This window comes from Puccinia triticina, chromosome 8A (genome assembly GCF_026914185.1).
Source record: "Puccinia triticina chromosome 8A, complete sequence".
Lineage (NCBI taxonomy): Eukaryota > Fungi > Basidiomycota > Pucciniomycetes > Pucciniales > Pucciniaceae > Puccinia > Puccinia triticina.
The window spans coordinates 2,142,462-2,161,126 of NC_070565.1; the positions used below are offsets into that span (position 1 = coordinate 2,142,462).

At 45.3% G+C, this 18,665-nt stretch overlaps 2 protein-coding genes across 2 annotated transcripts; one reads left to right on the top strand and one right to left on the bottom strand.

The window, feature by feature from the left end:
- Positions 1-1,943: 1,943 nt before the first annotated feature.
- Positions 1,944-2,728, bottom strand: PtA15_8A208 (uncharacterized protein; the record flags this gene model as incomplete). Its single annotated transcript, XM_053171613.1, has 3 exons — positions 1,944-2,102; positions 2,328-2,446; positions 2,566-2,728. 3 exons carry the CDS (start codon positions 2,726-2,728, stop codon positions 1,944-1,946), a joined length of 441 nt encoding a protein of 146 aa, XP_053022859.1.
- Positions 2,729-13,265: 10,537 nt separating this feature from the next.
- Positions 13,266-15,681, top strand: PtA15_8A209 (uncharacterized protein; the record flags this gene model as incomplete). The annotated part of the gene is made up of 2 exons (XM_053171614.1): positions 13,266-13,431; positions 15,659-15,681. The coding sequence occupies 2 exons, from the start codon at positions 13,266-13,268 to the stop codon at positions 15,679-15,681; spliced, it is 189 nt and encodes a 62-aa protein (XP_053022860.1).
- Between the last annotated feature and the right edge of the window lie 2,984 nt (positions 15,682-18,665).

Below are 18,665 nucleotides of genomic sequence, written 5' to 3' on the forward strand. Positions count from 1 at the left end.
GTTTCAGGAACATCTTACATGGGTTGCGTTTTGCAGAAACATGTTTCACGGGGATTGTGTGATGCAGGAAAATGTTACACCAGGGAAGCTTTGGGGGCACTCCCCAGGTGTGAAGGCCCACCTACTAGTCTTATCTCAATCAGCAAGATCGCCTAGCATAAGACCGAGGGGAAAGATAATCCTCTTAGAACTTGAATGTGGATTACTTTATCAAGAGAGGAATAGTGTTTTTGTATTGAATAGTTATTTTCATATTTCCCAATAGTGATCAGAAATAAAGAACAAATATAACAAGATGAAGAAAAAGAAAGAAAGGGGACAAAGAGAAAATAATGGTAGAAGAATGATGACAAGCTACATTTGTAAAACAACTGGATAATATCAATTAAAGACAACAGTAATTTATCTGAAAAACAGCATAACTACTTTGGAAATCTTAAAGCGCATGACACTTACATATTACACACACTTTCATTTGTAAATCTGAAAGATTTCTAAATAATAGTCAACAAAAGTTTCAGCTGTTACACCAGGGAGTGCCACAGCTGGATTTGGGGTTATTTTTTGTCTGAACTGGGGCAGAAGTCCTTACAATGTGATGGTGAATTGTTCAATTACTGGGCAAGAACTATATGTTATGAGCTGCGCGTCTGCGCGCCAGGACTACCCCGGGGAGGCATGTCACTTACTTGTACATACATGTCACAGCTCTCTACCACAAGGAGGAGCCGGAGAGGGATCATCAACCTTTCTCCATCTAGCAATTTACCTTTTGACTAGAAAACCCGGAAGGCAGCCTTCTCCCCCTCAGCACAACCCTTACACTATAGACCTATCTAATTTGGAGTGATATGTAACCGTTGGACGTGAACTATCATTCAACTCTGTTGAATTTATCTTGAAGTCAAGTTCATGTCAATCCTAACTTAAGTTCTACATTTCAAAATCAGGTAGCACTGGCACATCCAATTTTTTTTACATTGGTTTCAACTGCCTTCATCAAATATATATCACACCTGAAACGCAACTGCCTAGATTTGGATAAAGAAAATATTGGAAGTGCAAAATGTTTTAATATTTGCACAAGAGCAGGAGAAAAATTGGCACACTGAACAGTGCGCAAAAGGTTTTTTGCAGTGCGGGAAGTAAGTCCAAAAAATATATAATTGGAAAAACAACTCCCAAACCCAGTCCCCGCAAAGTAAATTGGGGAATGGGAGTTGTTTTCCCAATTTTTGAGAGTTATTTTTCTAAGAATCAACATTTATCTTGACTTTCTTGCCAGAACCTGTAGGTGCCCAATTTATACCTTGGATGAATCCATTCACCCTCAGCACCTGCCAAAGGGTATCCTTTCAACACATATTCCAAGGAGATCACACTAAGAATTAATATGATTATTTCCACTTTCTTGTTTGTGTAAATTATGATTCTCCTAAACAGCTTTTGGGAGGTTTTGAATTTAGTTGTCTTTTCTGGGAATGCTTGATTAGATACATCTGATGTGGCTCTTCTTTCTGCATCAAGTCTCCCTCTTGTTTGTATTTCATTTTACAAGAGCCTTTTGCTACTTGAAAAGCTTCCTTGATGATATCCTCAAGCCATCATGCAAACCACAAATGAATCAAATGATGCTGCCTTGTGTGCTGCAGCTTCAGGCTTAAGTACTTCTACCAAAACCATGCTCGCTCCAAAGCTTAGCTGGTTCAAAAAGAGGCCCAATCGAATTGGGTATTTCCCTTCCCTTGCTTTAAGTTTTTGGAATTGAGTCACCGGCCCACCATATCCAAGGACTTGAGGTGCTAGTTATTAGGGGCTCAAAATTCATTCCTGCGTAAAGCGGCGTTAGACTGGGTCAAGGTATTTCTCACGCAAACCCAGAATATCTGTGATGCTGTAAGATTGGCTTGAGCAAAGTCATCACAAAAATTCTTTGATTGCGCCTAATAGGCCAGCTTGCGTGATTCAGCTTTGTATACATTGCGAAAACCGTTTAGTAGCGGCAAGAGTGTGTAATGCAACAGCACAGTGATGTGAAAGGGAGGAATAAGAGTGTAATCAAGGGATGTGTCAATCATATGGAGTCCGGGAGCTGCGGTTGACTACAACATATCTAGCAAGATGATCTTCTCTAAAGACAAAGCCGATTCTCCGTATCTAGTCCGTCCCGGGTATTCTACAGTAGTATTGAAAGGTTGCGGGGTCTGTCACTGGAATTAAATGGGTGGAGTCGGGTGGTGGCGCCTATGAAGCAAAAAGGGATTCAGGTTTTAATAAGCTGGCCACAAGACGTCTTTGGTTAAGGTCAAATGTGAACAGAAACTTACAGGCTGGTAGCGGGCTGAACAACACTGGTTGAGGATTGCAGCGTTGGGATCGGCCACGTTGCTGCAGATATACTCCTGTCGATGTCCGGGTTGCTTTGGGGGCGCGAGTGGGAGTTGGACTAAATGATGGCCAGATGGAAAAACGATGCACGAATTCAAGTGGAAATGGGATTCAATCGAGATCAGTCATCTTGAGTGATATAGCTGCATCAATTGCGCTTAAAAAGGAAAAACTTACGCGAAGCTGAAGTTACAGCGCCGTTTTTGAAGGTCTGCTGAGAACAGTAAGGGTTAGGTCTTTTCGAGCTGCACTTGAAGGCGAAAAATTCTTGCTTGGAATAGACAGCTTGGCCTTGCAAGACAAGAGCCGTCAAAAGCAAGAAAATTTTCATGGAGAGCATCGTAGGTGGTGATAGGATGATGATAGCCAAAGATGAACACAGGTGATGTTGGTTTGGGTGCAGTGGTGGTGGCAGAGTTCGGATGCGAATGTTACGACAGAGATGTATCAGAAATGGAGTAGGCCTTTCTATACTTTTTCGAAGCAAAATTTCTACCGTCCACTCGTTCAAGCTTTTTGTGCTGCTGCAGTGCTGAACAGGTGGCAGGGTACACATGCACGACATCACGATGCACCCGGTTGACGTGGTGGGAATCCAGCTATATGAAATGCGACGGCGGTGCCAGTCGTTGAAGTGCCGGTAGCAACCGTGACTGTGAGACCAATATGCTCGGGGTGGTTGTCAAGGGCGGTGATTTCGGGCATCAAAAGATTTTATGGAGTGATCCATCGACCATCGTGAGTCCAGAGTCTCCACGCATCGTCTTGCCCCACCCGGTTGGCATGCTCTACTCATATTCTTGTTGATCAACACTTTTTGAAGTCATTCTTCGGCTGCTCGATGCAGGAGACGACGTCGCCAGCTCTTTTGTTTGACTCTTAACTGACTAGGGCAATTGTGGCTGCGCCACATGAAATGAGTCTCAGCTTTTGAGATTTGTTAGTGTAGGGCGTCAGACTCAAGATTACAAACCCATAATCATGTACTTAGACATCTAACCTAGTTAGTGAGACCGGGGATTTTCCCCCGGTTAGGGCTTGTTACATGTACTTAGCCTGGTCGATCCCGCGCCCCGGCTCCAATCTCTTTCCTCACCGAGATTGGAACCGGGATTCGTCAGAGCCGATAGCTGACCCGCGACGGGACTGTATCGACCAGGTATGTGTTTTTCATTGTTTGTTTGGCAATCAATACCAAGATTGGAACCGGGATTCGTCAGAGCCGATAGCTGACCCGCAACGGGACTGTATTGACCAGATCCCATTTGCCTTATCACATTTGGCATCTTATAAGATTTGCCAAAAGAGATGCATCAAAAAATGTCTGATGGCAAAAACAAGGAACAATTGAACCAGCACCCAAAAAGGAAGTTGTCACATGTGAAATCTGTCAAGCACAGTGAAAACTGAACATGCAGGCAGCAGCACCCTATAACTGAAATTCTGAAAACTGTAGATTACTCCAAGTTCCAACTCAAATATCAAATCACAATCACTCACTTAGAGAATGTCAAAACGGACCCGGGTACCGGTTGCACCGCCGGTACCCGCGCGTTTTTTGAGAAAAACGGGCACCCGGCACCGCATCCGGCACCGCCAGGCGGGTACCAGCGGTCTTTTAGGCGCGTACCACGGGTACCAGCTGGTTTTTTTTTATCAAAACTCACTCCCAAGCCCCAAAGGGAGGGCATGAAGACTCACTACCCTCTTGATGGCCGGCAGAGACCGGTCATTGAGAGGAGTGCACCCCCTCGATGACATTAAAGGGGGGGGGGGGGGAGCACTCCCCTTTATGGCATCGCAAGGAAGATATAATCCCCTCCATGCCATCGAGGGATTTAGAGGGATTCTACTTTCTAGATATTCCCCTTGGCTACCCTCGGTCATTGAGGGGATGGTGCACTCCCCTCGATGGAATCGAGTGGGGTGTGTCCTCTCGATGACATTGAGGGGAATACACAACCCCCCTCGGTGTCATCAAGAGGACGCAATCGCCTTGTCATCGAGGGGACACACTCCCCTCGATGGAGGGGAGTGTGTCCTCTCAATGACATCAAGTGGGGGGGGGTGCTCCTCTTGATGACATCGAGGGGAGTACACACCTTGATCCCATCAAGGGGAGTTTGTACTCCCCTCGATGGCACCAATGGGAGTCCATCCCCCTCTGGATGCCATCAAAGGAATCGTTAACTCCTCTCGATGGCGTCGAGAAGAGGACATGCTCCCCTGCCGGCCATTGAGAGGAGTAATTTTTTTTTTTTTTAAGTGCTATTGATTTCACATGCTGCACTATTTATCTGCTAAGGGTTATGTATATACAAACAGTATCTTCTAAAGTATTCATATGAACGCCAGGAAACTGAATGATGAAGCGGCCAATAATGTGTGAAGCTATTGTGTATAGAAAAAGGATGAAAAGAAGAGAATGTGAAGATAACGGAAGTAAAGGAAGAGGAAATAAAACTAAAGACTCTGCAAATTTAATAAAAGAAACTTAGTGGGAAGAGAGCGGGAAACAACAAAAAAACATAGTAAGAGAAAGGGAAGGGTATTTAGATGCTTTGGAGTTTGGAAAGCCCAGCCCATTGTCCCATCCCACCAGAAGATTGAGTGTTCAGAGTGCGTCGAGGCCCCCACAACCTGTCGCTGCTACTGAAAAGCGGATCCTTGGGTTATCCCCCAATAACCCGAGGTCCATCGGTCTTCAGGGAGTCAGGGATAGGCTCCCTAGTCCATTGCTAGTACATACAACCTTGTTGAAAAATGGAATTTAAGATGGTCACTAAAGAAAAGGAAAAAAGAATCAGGGATATTTTAAATAAAACTATGGAGTGTAACAGAGCACATGAGAAAAAGGAGAAAGGTCCTATGGTTTACGCCGCCAAGATGTATTTCCGGATGTTTGGGAACCAATTAGTTGCCAAGATATACTCGGACACTGCAACCATTGCTTTGGGATTGTCCATGATTGACCGGAAAGAGTCCAGATTTGCTCCACACTTTGATCGCCGTAGGGATTGTTTGAGAACCGCTCAGGCTTTCTTATACCTGTTGCAAAACATAAGGAAGTGTGCTGCATTCTCTTGGACAAAGAAGTTAGTACATTGTGGATCTAAAATGTTTTTTATTTTAAACAGAAAATTATTCAGGGGAGCATGATCCGCCCTGAGCTGAAAGATTGTTGCTGCCAATCCCTTTTCCTGTTGGTCTAAGGCTTGTACTAGTTTTGTGCAGTCTTTAGAGTAGGGAAAGCGTTGGGATTTGTCCAACAACCCGTCTTCGGAAAGCTGTATTTGAGTCCGGGTGTGTTGTCGTAGCTAATTGGCTAGGCTCTTTGGTACCAACACCAAAAAAAGAGCATCGTCCTGCAAGGTGGATACTCTTGTAGCTGCCTCTTTTGCAAGGGTATCTGCTTTTTCGTTAGCCACAATGCCCTCGTGACCGGGGCACCAGTAGAGCCTGACCGGGAGTCCTAAAAGCTTCATACAAAAGAAGTTGTCAGTGTAAAGGTGTTGTCCCGGTGATTGGGACCCTGGGTCTGCAGAGAGCATTAGGGCTCCCTGGTTATCGCAGAAGATGGCTACCGCTGTGATTTCCTGTGAATGGTCAGCCTCAAGGGTTTCTTGTGCTATATTTACGGCAAGTCTGATTCCTATGAGCTCAGCCTTGAAATTAGAAATGAAGTCTGCTGGGCCAATAGAGGCCGCCTTGCTTTTCTCTAATTGATCCCCTTGATGGCCGGCCAAAGGTGGCCGCGTGCCGTAGTACCCGGCTCCCCGGCCGGGGATGAGCGGTTTTTGGGGGCGGTACCCGGGTACCGCACCGCTTTTTGCCAAAAAACGGGCACCCGGCACCGCATCTGGCACCGCTGGGCGGGTGCGGGGCGGGTGTGGGCGGTAACCGCCAGGCGGTGCCGGGTACCTAGCAACGGGTACCTTTTTACATTCTCTACACTCACTTGATTACGTAAAAAGATAAGGATACAATGGAATAAGATCCAGCATAATTGACAACTAATTAAGGCCCCGTTTGGACGCACCATTATATATGTCATAAACAGGGCAAATTTATGATGCGCGTCCCAAATTTTGCCTCCCGTTGCCACTAAAATTTTGGAACCCCTGGGGTTGCGCATCATAAATTCACCCACTTATAATGTATAACACTGCGTCCAAACGGGGCGTAACATAACAATTCCATGAAAAAAGGAGCTATGTATGGTGATTTTAATTTTCTAAGAGTGAATACTGCAAAGGTTCAAGATGCACAACATATGGCTGTACATGATCAAAGACAGGCCTTGGAAAAAATCCTCTGACATTCCCTCAGGATTGACCTTGACCCTTTTTGCCAGTCACAGCAAAAGCCCTTATGATTGGAATTTGGATACAGGAATGGGATAAAGCAAAGCCAAATTTGATATTGGGTTCTTGGATGACTTCTAACCCTGGAAATGCCCCAATCCCTACCGCTGTGGGACCTTTTAAAATCTAAAGATCAAGGACCTGTGGCTGGATATCTTGGATTAGGAGTTTTGTCCCATTGGCAAGGCGGTTGGCTAAGCCAAGATTTTGATTGAGCACTACAAGCATATTAAACTCTTCAATGAGAGGCAATTTTCAGGAAATTTTGGAACTTCCATTTTGTTCAGGACCTCTTGCAGAACTGCTTGCTAACTGCCCCAGGGCCATGGCTTGCAGCATCATTCCGATCTAAATCAATGAATTTGCTATAACACCATAGAGACTATGTGTCAATTGAAAAAAAAAGAAATAAACTTCCTCATGTAGATCAAAAGAGCCTGAAAGGCTTACTCTGCTGCCAAAATTTTCCGCGCAATATCCTGTTATAAGGGTAGTGGAGGATCAGAGTTACAACGGATCCCACAGAGCTTATCCTGCCTCTTGCCCGCCATGATCTTGAGAACGTTCCTCAGCTCAAGCCATCACGTGTTGCGGACCCTGCGGTTGGCAAAGTCGGTGATGGTGACCATTTTGGGGAGATTGGCGATCATCGAGCCCCACATCTGCTCGCTGTTCTGCCTTGACCCGCTCCACCGTTGGCACCGACGTGTTCCGCTCCATCACCAGCGCAGGGCAGAAGGAGGCCACTGTTGGCTCGAGTTTTGTTGATTGGCGCCGCGGCGACGGGATCGCGCCCTGCAGCGTGTGCCCCAGACCCTTCCGCGCTTAGAACAGCCGGTGGCTCTCCTCATTCAGGATGTTATTATACACACATCACAAAATTGTTTGCGTATGTCATCAACGCCTTGTCTGACCGGATCAGAAGCTGGACCGGGGTCCCTTCCGGTCCGCGAGTCTCATTGGATGAGCTCGTCCCGATACAAAAGATTCATCAGGGATGGCCGGACTTGGAGGAGTCCGATCGCGGATGAGGGAATCTAATATACATAAAAGGTAGGATGAACAGGATCCGAACACAAGGGTGACCGCGAAAGGTTATACATAAGGGTGGGGCCGAGAGCGGCAAACAGGAAAGCTAGAATATGCTGCCGAGAGCGGCGAATAAAGAGAAAAAGATACCAAGAGCGGTCGGAAACGGCTGAGCCTTTTACCTTAAGTAGCAGCGGCTCAGAAGACTTCCATCTGCGGAAGCAGAGTCTTCACAACAGAGGACCGGGCAATGGTCATCAAACGGGTATAAAAAGAGGGCATGTTTGCCTCGGATTTCTAGCCTCGTGCCCCCACCCAGCTCCAGAACTTCAGGCTCACATTGGTACCTGGGAAGAGGCAAATGCTGGCCAAAAACAACAGGAATTTGTTGATTCTCTGTTAGAGATTCATCCGTGTCGAGAGTCAATCGAAACCGAGTACGGATCAGATCATCTGTGTTTGTCCATGTCCCTCTAGCATTGATTATCGGGATCTAATGATGTTCAACGTCAAACCATAGCACCACTACGGCGGCTACGGATGCCCACCCGGTGGCATGACCCAACATTACTCCAGCTGTGCCGGAAGCGATGAAACTCCCGAGCGGTCCTAGAATTGACTTCCAACTACTCTGTAAATGTTCAATTGCTGAAAATATCAAATTGGGCCAAGAAAGAAGTGAGTGAACAGCTTGCTTTTCCAAATCGGGCGTGTTATTCACAGAATATCAATGTTGTGGGCAGCTCGCTTCCAATGCAGATGCCCCTCCAAAAAAATGAGTCGCGTTGTTCAAAGCGGGGCCTGATAGTGTTCAGCAAGTTTCACCAGGGATTTAGCGGTGAAAGGGATTTTGCTCGGCACTCCGTGAAGCATCATTGCATGTAACTGCGATTGATCAATGCTGGAATTGTCAAAGATAGATGGACAGACCAAAGCTCAGTTCGGGGCCTGCAGAAAATCCAAGGCGAAATCAGCATAGGACAGCTCTGCACGTCAAGAAACACCTGGATACACGCTTACAATGGAGGTTACCATGCTCTTCCCCGCTCGAAACCGTTAGGCCTTGACGACTGGATCGTAGGGGTTGAAGTAGTAGTGGGGGCGTGGGGGGGGGGGGGGGGGGGGGGGGGGGGGTGGATGCACTATGTAATGTTGGAATGGCTTGTGCAAACAAAAAACCACAAGCCCGGTACCATGCATCCTAGCATTTTTTTTTTTTTTTTTGAGATTGTAATCAAAAACACTTTGACAATGAAAAGGAAATCAGAACAAAAAGATTCCAAGAGAAACTAATAAACTGTGAACAAGTGTAAACCCAACCATTTGGTAGGGTAGGTATGAAGTGCAGTGAGACCACCCAGGGCGATGTAAGCCACCGGGACGCTATCCACGTTTCATAACCGGACTGTTTCAAAACCGACAATCTTGAGATGGTTTCCGGAGACAATTCCTGGAACCATCGCGTATGAAACCACAAACCAAGTACAGCTTTCCCAACGCTTTGTAAGCCTGAAACATTTGACCACGGGGAGCTAGCCTTTCTTCCAGAGCCGTATGTAGTACAATACGACTAGAGCATGCCTTGAGGAAGCCCAGGCACGAGAAATTGCCAAGAAGATTTGTTGCCATATCAGGCCTGGGGGCCACTTGTTTCATTCTCTAAGCGGGATCCCTTGCCAATACTTCAGTGACAGAGGTGTCAGAGACCGCATGGTCACGTATCTATTTAATTTTCAGTCATCCCTCCCCCCTCCGCTTCTCATCCCTCATTGACATCAACATCAACATCGACATTGGAGACCTACATCCGCATACCTGAGCTGATCAGCGACACGCTTATTATCATCAGGTGAGCGTGTAGCAGCTTCAAGATGGTGTAAACCAGAGACTGAGCCCATACATATATAATGTAACTGACCATGAGCAGCGCGCTCCTATATCTTCAGACTTGCACTTTGGAAAACACCATTGTCTGATTGGTTGCCCCAATCAATCACTTCATACCAATTCAAATCACGTCGAACCCACTTCCACCATGAATCTGCGCTCCATCGTCTGGATCCTTACGGTCGCTGTCATCCTACCTGGAAGTGCCCGCGCTGTTGACTGTTTGTGGAATCCTGAACACGTAGCTTTCAACACAAACAAGATACCATTCGGTGGGCGTGAGCAAAAGTGCGGTGCGCAGATCCTGGATGCAAACGGGAAGAATACCGAATGTGAAATGATAGTCCCCAAGCATGTCTGTCGTTGTACGACATGCGATAAATACTTCATCATCAACGCCGGAAGAAACCCACGATGTGGACATTTCAACAAGATGCCTTACGACGGAGTAGTAATAACACAACGTCACCGATCCAAAAAAGGTCCTCAATCCACAAGCGGGCGTGGATCCAAACACAGTCCCGAATCCACAAGTGGGCGTGGATCCAAAAGAGGTCCCGAATCCACAAGTGGGCGTGGATCCAAAAGAGGTCCCAAATCCACAAGCGAGCGCGGATCCAAAGAAGGTCACAAATCCACAAGCAGGCACAGATACAAAAGTACTCCTGAGACACTCCCTTTGTTTGAAGATGGGGTTCCACCAAACACCCCTCCAGAATAGACACAATTTTACAGGGCCCTACCAGATTTTTATGAATGTTCTCACTACAAACAATTATAATTTTGCCCAAAAATAGTTTTGGCTGAGTTTGGGGATTTGTTTTCTTTGGCTGAGTATACTCAGTTTAGCTCATTTTTTACTTCTGAGGCATTTAGAAATAAAATGTATAATTTTGGGTCAGCCTTTATGCACACCAAGAAATGACCACATGCACACCATTTCTGGTGGGCATTGATGTGCACTCCAAAAATTTTGTAGTGCAAATTAATGCACACCAAGAAAAGCTAAGTTGAGAAAACACTTGGAGTGCACAGCAGTGCACTCCAAAATATTTTGATGTACTACTTTTTTTCAACGGGAATTGGAAGCATCTCCTCCTGGACCTGTGAGAATCCATCCTTGTTGTTGTAGCCAAGATATTTTGCCACACATCAAAAGCCACAGTTTCTGTCTCCAGTTGGGTCAAAGATGTCCTTCTCCTCCACCAAAGATTGGAGATGTTCTGGGACCTGGGAGATATGATTAGACTGAAACAAAAAATTGGTAAGTGTGCTGTTGGCTTATAAACAGGTGTGAGCTACTGACCGTTTCAATCCTCTCATCCAATAGAGCTAAAAGTGCACCATTGTATATCTTCACCATATGACACCGCATTGTTATTGGCCAAGTCTTTATCACCACTAGATTGGTCAAGTTTTAAATAATGTAGGTCTTCTCCCTTTTCATCTTCTTTGCTGCTCAATTCCTCACACACTGTTTTGTTCATTTTGCAGATTCACTTTGATTTCTTTTCTGGCTGGCCTGTTTCTTTGGCCAATTGCTTCTTGACTGGTTTTGTTTTTTGCTTCTTCAATTTGGCTTCAACAATTTCATGGGCGGAAGGGTTTCTTCTGGTCATTGTTGATCTAGAATTTTCTTTTTTGAGTGGTGTGTGGCCTTTGGGATTTTTTTGGGTCGGGCTTTAGGCACACCAAAAAAATGACGGATGCACGCCAAAAAAGGTATGAACTCCGGACCACTCCAAGATTTTTGGAGTGGAGGATTGTTCACTGGAGGACTTCCCGTCAAGTCTGGGAGCCTCCCAGATCTCAATTTACACACCCAGACTCTTAATTTTTGGTAGAAGGTAAAATGTTTTCCTAACCCTACAGCTCATGACTTTCATGTGCACTGATTGTTAATTAGGTAGAGGTCTTAATTTTGGAGTTAGAGGGGCATCTAGAGCTCTTTAAATGCCGACGGGAAGTCTTCCACTCCAAAACCAGCACCCATTTGGAGTGCCCAACCCGGCACTCCAGGCTGGTATGGAGTGAACACCCTTCCCCGCCAAAACCAGTCCCCCCTTGATGGCCAGTCTGCGCCGGCCATTGAGGGCAGTATGTACACTCGATGACCGGCACAGGCCGGCCATCAAGGGCAGTACACTTGATGACCGGCACAGGCGTCATCGAGCGGACACACCCCTCTCAATGACCGGCATAGACTGGTCATTGAGAGACACACTCCTCTCAATGACCGGCATAGACCAGTCATCAAGAGGATCCATCCCTCTTGATGAACGGTTTGTACCGGTCATCAAGAGGACACACCCTGCTTGATGACCGGCATAGACCGGTCATCAAGAGGATATACCCCTCTCAATGACTGGTCTGTGCCGGTCATTGAGAGGGATCTGTCCTTTTGATGAGCGGGATAGACCGGTAATCAAGAGGATACATCCCTCTCAATGACCGGTCAGTCCCGGTCATTGATAGGGGCGTGTCCTCTTGATGACCGGCCTATCCCGTTCATCAAGAGGGATCTGTCCTCTTGATGACTGGGATCCTCTTGATGACCGGGATAGACCAGTCATCAAGAGGGATGGATCCTCTCGATGACCGGCATAGACCAGTCATCAATAGGAGTGTGTCTCTCAATGACCGGTCTATGCCGGTCATCGAGAGGAGTGTGTCTCTCAATGACCGGTCTATGCCGGTCATTGAGAGGGGTGTTTCCGCTTGATGACCGGCCTGTGCCGGTCATCGAGTGTACTGCCCTCAATGGCCGGCCTGTGCCGGTCATCGAGTGTACTGCCCTCAATGGCCGGCCTGTGCCGGTCATCGAGTGTACTGCCCTTGATGGCCGGCCTGTGCCGGTCATTGAGTGTACATGCGCCGGCCATCGAGGGGGGATGTTTTTGGCGTGGCAGGGTGTTCACTCCATACCAGCCTGGAGTGCCGGGTTGGGCACATTCTTTTGGCGTGCCTAAGAGCATCTCCACCACGGGCCCTATATTGGGGGACTATACCAAATTTAGTCACCTGGGCCCAGTTTAGTCCCTCCACCGGAGGGAGTAAAGGAGGTCCTAAACGTGGAGAAACCCTTCCGGGCCTTATACCAGTCCCAGCTTTGAGACCATATAGCTCCCCAGATAGTCCCTCTCATCCACATATCACACAGAAAACCTTCTTGTGATACTGCAGGACCCTGGAAGGCCCCTATGGAACACAGTAACCTAAATTCCAAGATTTTCAAAAAATTCATACATTTTTGGAGCCCATTCATACACGTTTTGTGCGTAGGTGCAGAGCTTTTTCCAAAAAATTCATACAAATTTTGGGCGTACATTTTCTTTTACCAACCCTTATACCTTATTCTTTATTCATATATATTTTAATATTATTTATATTTTATTTTTATTCATCCCTATCTTTATCTACTGTACGTTTTTTTTATCATTTTAATGAAGGAGGGAATATTGAAGTATGGAGAAATGAAGGATTGGCAAATGAACTATCAAGCTGACAAGCTCTCTTGGGCCGCTTCAATTGCATTCTACATACAGACTTACTTATGCATCTCCGGAGGTCTGTCAGACGATTGTAACAGATATCTCAATGACTGAAAGTTTTTTGGAGGCCTTCCAAATTTGGACTGACAAGGAGCTCTACAATGCCGTTGAAATGACGGCAAGTCGGCACATGAGGGCTGCATTTGAGAGCATCTACGATAACCTTGCCTGCACCTCAGAGGGAGATCCTCCTCAACTCTTTGTCGACAACCGTTTGCATTATGGTCTCAGTCTGATGAGCCAATCTTGCCAGGATCGCATGGGTAATGATAGTTTTGACACCCAAATGACTATAACAGAATTCGCTAAACACCAGCATCCGTAATATTTAAGCCTTTGGTGACTGGGAATAAATGGTGCAGATGTGCTACTTTAAGATGCACAAAAATCCTGGAACTCGGCAAGGAAGTGTAGAAACCAGCCACAATTGGGATATGTGGTTGATACAGGAAGAGCTGGACTGATATAGGGGGGGGGGGGGGGGGTGCAAAAAAAACCCTGGAATCATATCCTCATTGAATTCTCATACATTTTTGGTTACTACCCCCCTTGTCCCCCAAAAAATTTCATACAATTGGGGTGAGTACCTTATCCGCAAAATTTCCCATTCATACATCTGGGGTGCGTACATTTTTTGTTTTTTGACCAAAAATTCATACATTTTTGTTACTGTGTTCCATAGGGGCTTTCCTGGGTCCTGATACTGCACTACCTTGCGTACACAACCCCTGATATCTCCACCCCACACCTCAACCCAAATCAGCCACATGAATCTCTCTACCTGTACTTGGTCTCAATCACTGTTGTGTTTTCTCTCTATCGCGCATGATCACTTTTTTTCTTTTGCTCTTGATCACTTGTTTTTCTTGTATCTAAAACTATTGCTCTCAATCACTAGTTTTTGGCCTTGATAAACCTCTATTGACCTTGAAAACTCTCTATTAGCCTTGATAACTTGTCTTTCCTATCTTGATTGCTCTCAATCTCTCACTCAATCAATCACTCAATCAGTCAAATGGTGCAACCTGAGTTTGTTTTATTGCAAATTTTTTAGGATTAAAGCGAGAAAACTAGCTAAGGAGAAACAAAAAATGTGTGCTAGAGTCTCTCATTGAATGATAGTTTTTGATGAAATCGGCAAAGGAAATCGACGCGCAATCCAAGCATGCCTGGGAAGCCTTGGTCGGCACCTTCAGAGAGGAGTCGCTCCAAGTCGGCAGTTGTTGGGTGGTGAAGATATTCGGCCAAGTAGATAGCAACAATATTGTTGCAAAATCTGTCCATACACTCTTGAGACGTGGACTCCAAAAGCTGTAAGTATTTGTCTTTGCAGTCGGCAGCGGCTCTTTTGCAAGCATTTGCAAGGGGCATGCTAAATGCACCCCAAGCTTTTGCTTCATGTACACCAAAGAAATGGGGTACCCAGTTGGGTACCCCAGTAAGCTTGGGGTACTGGTAAATACACCCCAGTTTGCATGGGGTATTCACCTGAGCAGAGACTCAATCTTGGGGTAAAACCTCTTATACCCCAAGTAAATTGGTGTGCACAGTGCGCGCACCTCAAAAGCAACTGCTGGTCAACAGATTTGCACCCCAATTCAAAAATTAATGGGGTGCATCCCCAAGCACACCAAGAACTTGGGGTGCATCTTGGGGTGTGATTGAATTTGTGGGGTAAATTAGGGAGAAAACCATGAGTGGTGTACAGGCTTTCATCGTACTTGAAAAAGTTCAAGTTCTTGAGACAATTTTTATTTATTTATATATGCATGTATAGTCAGCAAGAAAAGAAAAATTAAACAACAAAAAAACAAGAAAAAAAAATCAAGCACGGGCAAGGGACTTGCAGAAGAGAGCAAGGCCCGCCTGGATGTGAGTCAACCAGCTTTTGGCATTTTGTGAAGTCACCCGGGTTGCCAAGACGGGAGGGGGGATGGGTTTCACACCATCATTCCCTACCACATTGGCCAAAACCCAATGATTATCGTTGATGTGGAGTAGATAAATTGAGTCTGATTGGCCTGAGGGACCAATGCGTAACAGAAGGTAGGTGCGGCAATCTTTCAGAGAGAGGAAAATGATTGGACGTCCGTAAGTTTTGGCAAGTATCTGACCGTGATCCAAGCTGGAAAGCCATTTGTTGGGCTTGATCCTTGTCGCCTCTTTTTCCACCTGAAGGTTTTGAACAATCCTTTTCATGGGTTCGTCGCCGCCCTGTAGTTTGGAGTAGACCGCTCGGTATTCCGTTGCTTCCTTGAGCATCTCCTTCCTGACACGGAACCACCCATCTTCTTGGTAACCAAGGGCTTTGGCCACACAGTGAAATCCACAATTCCCATCGCCAGCGGGATTGAAAATATCAAGAATGAACTCTTGGAGATGTACGGGAATCTGGGAAATGTAGTCAGGCTGATCAAAGCTCACATCAGTCATTTGCAGACATCAAAACATCAGACAAATGATAATGAAAAGCTTTACCTTCACAGACACTGTCACTCCTGCATTGGACACTTTGACAATTTTGCCTTTAATGCTGTCACCTTTATCGCTGTCATTGTCATTGACTTCATCATCATCGTCGCCATCACTGCCATCGCTGGAGCCGGACTTGTTGCTGTATTCAAGTGATTCTTCTTGTTTGGAAGATCCAATATCATCGCCGCCAGTTATCTTGACTCTTTTAGAATTTGTTTTTGTGGATGCCTTCAACGCTCGTTTCTTAGCCATGTGTTTGTGTTTTAGCTTAGCTTCAATAATCTCAAATCCCAAAGGATTTCTTGTCGTGGAAGTTGTAGATGGTTTCAATTGTTTCTTTGCAGACGGACGACCTTTTGTGTTCTTTTTGATCTCGGGTGCTTGGATTGCAACGGTTGACAGCTCTGTTTATGAAGCTAAGGGTCAAAACCGTAAACTTTATATATTATAATTAAGCTTTGAGGACCCTTGCACTATAACTGTGATGAAATAAAGCACTGATAATAAATAATATCAAGCTTGTTACGTGGTAATTTAGCCACTACAAGGGTTTTCTCTCTTATGTAAGAGGCAGAGAACTTTATTATTAACAATATATAATTATTAATAACAGGGAGTTGAGGCGTAAAAAATAGCTGGTAAGAGCTTGATCTGATTGGCTGCTTGACAGAGGCTGTAGTCTTACTGCAACTATTTTTAAAGAATTTACGCTGAAAATTACTATATAAGGGATTTTGTTGAATTTAAAGTGTATATTCTAGTGATTTTGACGTGCTAGATAGGGTTTTATAAGGGGTACACTGCTCTAGTAGCAGGAGGAGAATATTCACGAGTAACTTACGGGTTATGGTGGGTGAATAATCTGGGGGATTAATTCCTGGGGCCTAATAGGCTCCTTTAAATATTGGAGGGGACCCTGTGCACGCTACACAGTCCCTTTTTTGGTTATGGGAATTAGCCACAGTTTGGCGTGTTAACTTCCTTGGCTGTGGGCAAAATATTTGTATTTGTGTTACTTAACTTCCCTTACTTTGAAACGTGACATTTTATAACCAATTGTCACGTGTAAAAGCTACATGTGAAAAGTAATATAAATAATACACTGGATACTTCACACCCGTGCTCTCTTTTCACGGTGTACATGTAATATCTCTTCTAATATAATTTTATGTATTTTGTATTTATGTAATAATTTTTTATGTACTAGGTTTTATTTGCAGCGCTCTGTAGCGTGCTCTCTGGGCTACTCCTTTTGTAGTAATGTACCTGAAGGAGTAGGAATAAAGGGTTCCTTCAAGTGGGTAACCCCTCTTAATTTATGATGAGGAAGCGGAATCTGTAATAATATTTTAACATTTATTATTATTTTCTTAGTTATTGCAGTTTTTAGGATACTTGATGTATCTCTAAGGCTGACAACGGTGGTATGAGTTCCAGCCACAATTTTGTTGATTTGATTGATTAAATCAACGAGTTTGCTGGGCTGTTGGTGCGAGAGCAAAACCATAATTAACTTCATTTCTTCATCCAAATCGAGTTCAGGCGTGTCCGATTTCTGCATGGACACAAAGGTTTTGAACAAAACAGCTAATGAATGGGCTTCTTACGGAGGAAGAAGATGTGTACCATTATCTCTGGATTATATTTCAGGTGCCACTGAAAGTGGAAATCTTTGGGAGCCAATGCATCCCCCCGTTCAAAATCTCAGCCATGATGTGCGGGCATGGACGTATGCCAAGTCCAATCAATACTGTATGCAAGCACGGCTCGCTGAAATCAAAGTCTTTGAGACGGTCAAATTTCATCAGGCACTCCCTGAGTGCAAACGTTGAGATGTTTCCGAGGAGTGGGATGAAGCTCTTGGGAACGTTGACCAGCGTCTTGACCGTATCTTGACCAATCGACTCGTGAACCTGGTTGATTTGGGTGTCAACTGCCAAAGCTAAAGATTTGAAGACTGAGAGCAAGTCGCCTGTCAAATTCTTGATGAACGATTTCAGATAGGCATGGCCCAATTCGACTCAAGAGGTATTGAGGTTTTGCAGATGGGGGTACTGACAAGCCCATGATATGATAAATTTCTCTTTGAGCGGAAGAATTGTTGATTCAATGTATTCTAGGACAGCGGGGCGAGATGAGAGGTGCTTCTTCAAAGCGTCCAATTGTTTGATATAGATTTCAGGAGTTTTGGCTTGGGTGACTTTGCCCCACATGGATCTGGTTTGGGTTTTTCCGGGGTCTTTTCCTTGGTCAATCAAGGCTTGGGTTTTTCTACAGGAGCCGGGAAGTGCTTCTTGCAATGTGTCGTGATGTTATTGTTAAGGTGCCAAGTACAGAGATTGGCTTGCGAGTCAGGAAAAATTTGAGCCAAGGCGCCACGCAAGGCGTTGTCGCGATCAGTGACAAAAACTTTGGGGATGCGTTGAGGTCTCCATACGTGCTTCTTCAGGCAGTTGACTGCCCATAAGTAACTTCCACTGTCTTTGTGAGCCATGAGACAAAAGCCGACCGAGAAAGCTCAGTTTGAAGCTGCTTGGCCGATGATATGAAGCAAGGGCAATTCATACTTGTTTGTTTTGTAAGTTGAATCCAAAAGGGCGACATGGTGGTTGATCTGAGCTAGGTGGATGGAGCCGGGGTGAGCAAAAAAAAGTGTTCTGATTGCCCCGTTATCTGCCACCTGAACATTGAATGACCAGTTTGATTCCTTCAAAATACACAAGAGTGCCTTGGTTGGTGATTTACCGTCCAAATCCTCCCAGCGTATTTTTTGCAGTGCGTTGCTAACTGTCTTGTTTGTTGCATAGGTTTTGTTATCAGACGTTTGGAGCTGGAGTAGGATCTGCGCTGGCTTGAGGTTTGACTGGGAGAGCTTTTGAATTTCCTCAACTTGTTCGGGGAGGAGCTGTTTGTGAGCGGAATGAGAGGAGGGTGCGGCCGATGCTTCATGGTTGTGTTGGCCATGTCGGAT